This window comes from Orycteropus afer, unplaced genomic scaffold, assembly GCF_000298275.1.
Source record: "Orycteropus afer afer isolate SDZICR_OR568_19922 unplaced genomic scaffold, OryAfe1.0 scaffold00538, whole genome shotgun sequence".
Taxonomy (NCBI): Eukaryota; Metazoa; Chordata; class Mammalia; order Tubulidentata; family Orycteropodidae; genus Orycteropus; species Orycteropus afer.
In genome coordinates, this window is record NW_006922125.1 from 1,495,601 (window position 1) to 1,504,011 (window position 8,411).

The 8,411-nt window shown below is 38.5% G+C and overlaps 1 protein-coding gene across 1 annotated transcript in view; it reads left to right on the forward strand.

Moving 5' to 3' along the window:
• Positions 1-8,411, forward strand: part of ZNF280C (zinc finger protein 280C) — a 66,956-nt gene that overhangs the window by 52,218 nt on the left and 6,327 nt on the right. Inside the window, exon 15 of the mRNA XM_007955758.2 lies at positions 2,104-2,166. Coding sequence (XP_007953949.2) covers positions 2,104-2,166 — 63 coding nt within the window. The remainder of the gene's footprint in view (positions 1-2,103; positions 2,167-8,411) is intronic.

Consider the following 8,411-nt stretch of genomic DNA (forward strand, 5'->3'; position numbering starts at 1 on the left):
AGTAGCTAAAAATTGTTCAAGTATAAATCTGATAAATTATTTAAATTAAGGTTGTTCCAGAAATAAGATACAACTAAGAAAAGTGATTTTCTTCCCATGATTTGCCTATCATGGCCTCTGTGTTACTTTTAGCTACCACTTTAAAGGATTCACCCACCCACCCCTTTTTTTGATGGCTTCAGCATCTGTCTCACAGGTTCCCCCACCCTTGATGATCAGCCTGACTTCTTTTATTGCCAGCACTTCACATCCACCTGTGACTTATTGTACCCCTTTCTTACCGCTGTCTCCTTTTAACCTCATCATATACAGTATTCATTCATTTAGAATTTTCATTCCCCCATGACTTTCAGGGCCTCAATCCCTCTCTCAAGTTAAGCAGCACCACCAAACTTCATAGTTAACCTCACCTCTAGGTAGCCTGTTTTGAATGCTGCTTTGTTTTCTCTGAGGAGCTCTGATAACATAGTGGTTAAAGCATTCGGCTGCTGACCAAAAACGTTGGTAGTTCAAACCTACCAGCTGGTCTGCAGGAGAAAGATGAAACAGTCTGCTTCCATAAAGAACCCTATGGAGTTCTGTCCGATAGGGTTGCTATGAGTCAGAATTGAGTCGATGGCAGTGGGTTGGAGTTTCTTTTGTCTTGGAATCCTGCGTGTCCTCAGCGTTTACTCCAGGTTGCTCGCCTTTTTGATCTTTCTCAATACCTCTTTTTCTTTTTTAACTTCATTTGTGATTTGGGTAAATATTCCTTTATTTTAATCTACAACATCTGTAAAACGTTTTCAGTAACATGAAGATTTTATTCTTGTCTCAGTTGTTAACCTTGTCTACTATTTACTCAGTTTATCTTTTTCATCTTTCCCCAAATTACCTTTTTTCTTACTTCATTTTTTTTTCTGTTACTGTCATCAGGATGTTAATCTCAGAAAACAAACATCTCCCACTTTTTCAAAATTAACTCTGTCCCCCTCTTCTCCATTCCCTTCATCTTCATTTCATCTCTGTCTCTACCACATTCCTTCTGCCTACAAATATTTTCAGGTACCTTTTTTTTGGGATGAGAGAGGTTTGCCTTTATTTTTCTTATTTTCTTATTTTTCTTTTACCATCAACATCTGTAAATAGCTTATTTGTTATTTCTTTGCCTTTTACAATTGGAATATCACCCCTACTTACTAGCTAAAACTACCCCTTTAAAGCTTATCAGTCATGCCCTAATCATTAAATGTGAATGTGGTAAATCCAAGCTAGGCCTAATACTTCTCAGACTTTAGCTTGCAAAAGAATAGCCTGAAAAGCTTGTTTAAAAAGATTCCTGGAATATTTTGGAAAAGTATAGCAATAGTGGCAGCACAACATGAAAACTGTAGTCAGTGTTACTGAAGTTATTGTATTGGCAAGTGTTGAGGTGTGTGTATTTTCACCACAATAATTTTTTTAAAAAATACAAGATTCCTGAGCCCCACTGCCTGAGAGAGATTCATTTAGTAGGTTTGCAGTGGGACCTGAGACTTTGCATTTCTAATAAGATCCCAGATGATGCTGATGCTGCCGGTCCATTTACCACACTTCTAGTACTACTGTGCTGGGCTAAATCCACCTGGCTTTCTGATGAGGGTATAAAAGCTATTGTCATTGACTACAAAGTTTGTTTCATGGTTTTCTGTTTCATGGTTTTCTGTTCCGTGTTTTGGAGAAGCATTGTTTTAACTTGTGATCTCTACTTGCTAATTTGCTTCCTTTAAATGCTGTTCTAGTAATTGCAAAGAATTCTTTGAAGTGTTTGATTTTACAGATGGTAAACAGTGGCATTTAGCTTGGGTACTGTTTAATTCCAAGATCTTTCAGATGATGCGCGCACACGTGCACACACACACACACACACACAACACCATATTAAGGTAAGAAAGTGATGATTATTATTAACAGTTCACATTATGTTGTTGTTGTGTGCCGTCGATTCAAACCCGACTCATAGCGACCCCTCCTTGGGTTTCCGAGGCAGTATCACTACGGAAGTAGCAAAATATATTATTAGCAAATATTATGACTTACTGTAAAAGAAATTAATCAAATTTCTTTTGTCTCTTTTCTCTCCAGCTCTCATAGCATCAATCCAAGTAAACGGTTTTACATTTTTAAGAAAAATTCAGCAACTCCCAGGTAACCATTTGATCTTTTTCATTCTTTTTTTTGGAAAATTATGATAAATATTTTTAACCTAATGTTGGGGTACCTAGTTTGGAAATGTAAATGATTGCTACAGGAAATGTCAGAGTTCTGTTTGTTAACATTCCTAGATCAAAGGAGGTAATAGACTATCTTTGGTTAAATTGGTTTCAGTGATCACAGACATTAAGATGAATATTTCTTGCATGTATTTGCATTGTAAACTAAGAACAAACATAAAGTTCTCCAATGATATTTGAACATTAGAAAGATTTCTCAGATAGCTAGTAAAGTGACTCCATCATCCGTCCATCAGTTTGTCATCTTGTGGTGGCTTGTGTGTCATTGTGATGCTGAAAGCTATGCCACCAGTATAGCAAATATCAGCAGGGTCACCTATGGTAGACAGGTTTCAGCAGAGCTTCCAGACTAAGACAGACTAGGAAGAAAGGCCTATCAATTTACTTCCAAAAATTAGCCAGCGAAAACCTTATAGATCACAACAGAATATTGTCCTATATGGTGCTGGAAGATGAGCCCCTTCAGTTGAAAGATACTCAAAATGTACGGTGGCCACAATACAACAGTCATGAAGATGGTACAGAAATGGGCAGTGTTTTATTCTGTTACACATAGGGGTTGCCATGAGTTAGCTGACTCGATGACAACAAACAATAGTAAAGTGACTTCTTCAGTTTTGAAATAAATTTATTAAACCAGAGTAATTCTTGGGTATGCTCTGGTGGCATAGTGCCTAAGGCATTTTCACTGCTAACCAAGAGGCTAGCGGTTCAAACTCACCAACCACTCCTCGGAAGGAAGATTGGGCAATCTACTTCCATAGTGATACCGCCTCGGAAACCCAAGGAGGGTTCGCTATGAGTTGGATCCGACTCAATGGCAGTGAGTTTGGTTGGAATTCTTGAAATCAATATATAGCCTTCATAATTCTTAGTTTCTTCTTTTTGAAATAGAAAAGTGCACAGCTTAATAACTTTGCAGAAAGAATTATTGATGAGTAATTAATTGATAATTTACTTACACCATATAGTTACCTCAGAATCCACTGACTACCATTTTTCCATGTTTTCCTTTGTTATTTTACTCCTGTTGGCATTGCTACTTGAAATATTAGTGTCAAGATCTTTGAAGCACCAGGCCAAGATATAGATATAAGATTAACTAATACTTGTTTTGATGCTTCAGATTTAGTGTGAAAAGTGGAATAGGTGATAATATTATGTCTTAGGACCTTTGTATTTGTTATTCCCTCTGCCTAGTATGCCTACTTTGATATCTGCATGGTTAGCTCCCTCACCACATTCAGGTCTCTACTCCAAATGAGTGAGGCTTTCCTTGACCACTCCATTTAAAATAGCAACCTTTCTTCTATACCCCACTGCCAGCACACCCTATCTCTCCCTTCTATTCTTGCTTTTTTCTTCATATCAACTTTTTGCTACCTGAAATAATCTGTATTTTACTCTTTTGTTTATTGTCTGTGTCGTCTCACTGGAATATGTATTGTTCTGATATTTGTTTATGCCAGATATTTTTCAGGCATTGTATAGTGGCTGGCACACAGTAGGCACTCAGCAAATATTTTTTTAATATATTAGTGTATGTGTTGAAAACAACATTTGTGAATGATAGACCCCATCTACAATGTTGAACCAGTAGTTCACAGTGAGAGACAAGTTTTAAGTGGACTCTTTTTCACTGACTTTCTGCTTTACCAAACGTGACACCTTTCTCCAGGAAATGGTCCCTTCTGACAACATGACAAAAGTAGGTGAGACTAAGTCTAGCCATTCTCGCTTCCAAGTTATATTCTGGCTGTACTTCTTCCAGGACAGATTTGTTTTTCTTCTGGAAGTCCATAGTATTTTCAGTATTCTTCACCAACACCACATTCAGTGGCATCAGTTCTTCGTCTTCCTTATTCATTGTCCAGCTTTCACATGCTTGTGAGATGATTGAAGATACCATGCCTTGGGTTAGCCACATGTTAGTATTCAAAGTGATGTTTTATTTCTTAATACTATAAAGAGGTGGTTTTTTTTGCAGCAGATTTGCCAAGCACAGTACAAAGTCTGATTTCTTGACTGCTGCTTCCATGGGTATTGATTGTGGATTCAAGTAAAATGAAGTCCTTAACAACTTCAGTCTTTTCTCCATATATCATGATGTTGTTATTGGTCCAGTTGTGAGGATTTTTGTTTTATTTATGTTGAGGTGTAAGCCATACTGAAGACTGTAGTCTTTAAACTGCATCAGTAAGTGCTTCCAGTCATCTTCACTTTCAATAAGCAAGTTGTGTCATCTGCATATCATAGGTTGTTAATGAGTCTTCCTCCAATCCTGATGCTGTGTTGTTCTTCATATAGTCCAGCTTCTTGGATTATTTGCTCAGCATACAGATTGAGTAAGCATGGTGAAAGAATGCAACCCTGACATATACCCTTTTTGATTTTAAACCATGCAGTATCCCCTTGTTCTGTTCAAATGACTGCCTCTTGGTCTCTGTACAGGTTCCTCATGAGCACAATTAAATGTTCTGAAATTCCCATTCTTTTCAGTATTACCCATAATATGTTATGATCCACAGAAATGCTTTTGCGTTATTAATGAAAAACATACGGTAAACGTCTTAGCTTTCAACCAAGATCCATCTGGTGGCAGCAATGATATGCCTTGTTCCACATCCTCTTCTGAATCAGGCTTGAATTTCTGAAGTCCCCTGTCAGTATACTGCTGCAACTATTTTTGAATTACCTTCAGCAAAATTTTGTGTGTGATATTAATGATATTGTTTGATAATTTCCACATTCTGTTGCATCACCTTTCTTTGGAATAAGCACAGATAGCAATCTCTTCCGGTCAGATGGCCAGGTAGCCATCTTCCAAATTTCTTGGCATAAACAAGTAAATGCCTCCAGGGCAGCATCCATTTGTTGAAACATCTCAGTGTATTCTGTCAATTTCTGAAGGCTTGTTTTTCGCCAGTTCCTTCAATGCAGCTTGGACTTCTTCCTTCATTACCATTGGTTCTTGATCATATGCCACCTCCTGAAATGGATGAACATCAGCCAATTCTTTTTGGTAAAGTGACTCTGTGTATTCCTTCCGTCATCATCTTCTTTATTTTATTTTTTTTTTATTGTGCTTTAGGTACAAATTTAAAGAGCAGAATTTGTTTTACATTCAACATTTCATGTACCTTTGATTTCACTCCCCAGTTACCATCCCCTACCCTAACCCACTCTCCTCCTCTCCCTTTCCAGTAGGGAACCCCCCTCCCGTGCCCTTCTTAGTTACGCACTCTTGTCTGTCCAGTTTTTCCTCCATGTTAATGTTGCCCCTCTGGTGCCCCATGGCCAATTGCTCCAAGGGATATATCTCTGTAGAGTGAGTGGGTGCATTGCCTTGGGTTGAGTGTTATGCATGTAAGTCTTATGTACTGTTGAACTAAGAGCCAGCCCTTGGAAGTGAGTTTTATCCCAGGCCCAAAGTGTATTCTAGGGCCATAGTCTTGGGGATCCCACCAGACTCCATCCAACCAGTAATTCTGGTAATTGTGTTTTTGGATTTTGTTCCACGTTTTTCCTCCTCATATATCCAGGATCGCCAGTTTTGATCCCTTCCCAAGTGGTTGGCATTGGTAGCCAGGCACCATCTAGTTCTGGTCTTGAGGTCCATCATGTCCTAGGGCTGATTGTTTCCAACTCCCCTTTGTATTCTTCACTCTTCTTCGCTTCTGACAATAGGAAACCATTAGCTGCATCTTAGATGGCCGCTCAAAAGCTTTTAAGACCCCAGTTGCTATTCACCAAAGTGGGTTGTGGAACAAGAGTTTTATATTTTTTGTGTGCTAGTTGAGTCTGGTATCCCCCAGGACTATGATCCTGAGTCAGCAGATCCAGTGGATCTCTCCTTCCATCTTCTTCTGACGTTTCCTGCATCATTCAATATCTTGCCCATAGAATCTTTCAGTATTGCAACGTGAATTTTGAATTTTTGCTTCAGTTCTTTCAGCTTGAGAAATGCCAAGTGTGTTCTTCCATTTTGGTTTTCTAACTCCAGGTCTTTGTACATTTCATTATAATAATTGACTTTGTCTTCTCAAGCTGCTCTTTGAAATCTTCTGTTCACCTCTTATCTTGTCATTTCTTCCATTTTCTTTAGCTACTCTCCATTCAAGAGCAAGTTTCAGAGTCTCTTCTGACATCCATTTTGGCCTTTTCTTCATTTCCTATCTTTTTAATAACCATTTGCTTTCTTCATATATGTTGTTCTTGGTGTCATCCCACAACTCATCTGGTTTTTAGTCACTGGTATTCAGTGTATCAAATCTGTTCTTTAGATGGTCTCTAAAGTCAGATGGAATATAATCAAGGTCATATTTTGGCTCTTGTGGACTTGTTTTAATTTTCTTCAGCTTCATCTTGAACTTATATATGAGCAATTGATGGTCTGTTCCACAATCAGCTCCTGGTCTTATTTTGGCTGAAGATACTGTGCTTCTACATTACCTCTTTCGACAAATGTAGTTGATCTGATTCCTGTGTATTCCATCTGGTGAGGTCCATGTGTATAGCTGCCATTCATGTTGTTGAAAAATGATATTTGCAGCAAGTAAGTCACTGGTCTTGAAAAATTCTGTCATACGATCTATGGTGTCATTTCTGTCACCAAGGCCATATTTTCCAGCTACCAGTGATTTGTTTCCAACTTTCACATTCCAATCACTGGCAATAATCAATACATCTTGATTGTATGTTTGGGCAATTTCAGACTATGCTTTTTAGTGGTTGATGTGTAAATTTGAATAATAGTAGTAGTAACTGGTTCCTTGTAGGTCCTGTCGCTGACAGCGTTGTACTTCAGTATAGATCTTGAAACATTGTTTTTTATGATGAATGCAACACCATTTCTCTTTCAGTTTGTCATTCCTGGCATAGTAGACCATGTGATTGTCTGATTCAAAATGGCCATTACCAGTCCATTTCAGCTCACTAATGCCTAGAATATTGATCTTTATTTGTTCCATTTCAATTTTGATAGCTTCCAATTTTTCTAGATTCATACTTCATACATTCCACATTTGGATTATTAATGGATGTTTGGAGCTATTTCTTCATGTTTGGAGTCATCCCCATCAGCCGGTGAAGGTCCCAAAAGCTATACTCCATCCACGTCATTAAGGTCCTTTAATGCGTCAGCTCTCCCCCAGTTGCACTCCAAGTGCCTTCCAACCCAAAGGGCTCATCTTCCAGCACTATATCAGACAGTGTCATCATTGCTATTCATAAGATTTTCACTGGCCAAGTTTTTCAGAAGTTGATGGCCCTGTCCTTCTTCCCAGTCTGTCTTGGTCAGGAAGCTCTGCTGAAACCTGTGTACCATGGGTTACCCTGCTGGTATTTGAAATGCCAGTGGCATAGCCTCCAGCCTCACAGCAACATGCAAGCCACCACAATATGACAAACTGACAGACGAATGGTAGAAAACATCCAGATAGCATAGTAATAAGATTAAAGTTTGAGGGAATACTTTTAAGCTTAGATACAAATTAGATACAGCCTTGAAAAAAAGGCTAGGGAGATTGGGCTTAATTTGCAGGATATTGGGGAACCATTAATGTACTGGGTAGAAAGAAGATTGATTTGAAGGGGTGTGAAGGTGAGTTGTAGCTGCATAAGTTAGGACTACTGTGGTAGTTTTGACTGATTCAATTAGGACCTGAGTTGAGGTGGTGAGGTGATACTGCATGTAGTTTAAGAACATGGGCTCTGGAATCACCAAAAAAAAAAATCTCAGTTTCAGACCTGGTCCTGACACTTACCTAGTCCTGGCATTGACAGATTATTAAACCTGACTCAGCCCTCTATAAAAAAGTGATCATTTTAATATCTACTCATTGAATTGAAGATTTAGGTATGTCTAAAGCCTCAGGTTGGGCCAGATGAAGTGTTAAAGTACATTGCTAATAGTTAAAATATCTACAGTAATGAACGTTGGGGAATTCCGGTAAGATGGTGGAATAGGCAGAAAGACTGCACAAACCCTCTTCAACAAAGAAAAGGGGAACCAATTAATTAACGCAGATACAGAAGATAATACTGGACCCCTGAGCTTTGAAGGGAAGGATATAGAAGTGGACTAAACTCTGACTAGCAGAAGAATTTGCATGAAAATACCAAAAAAGGAGACATATGGAGCTGCAGTCTGGCAGTGAT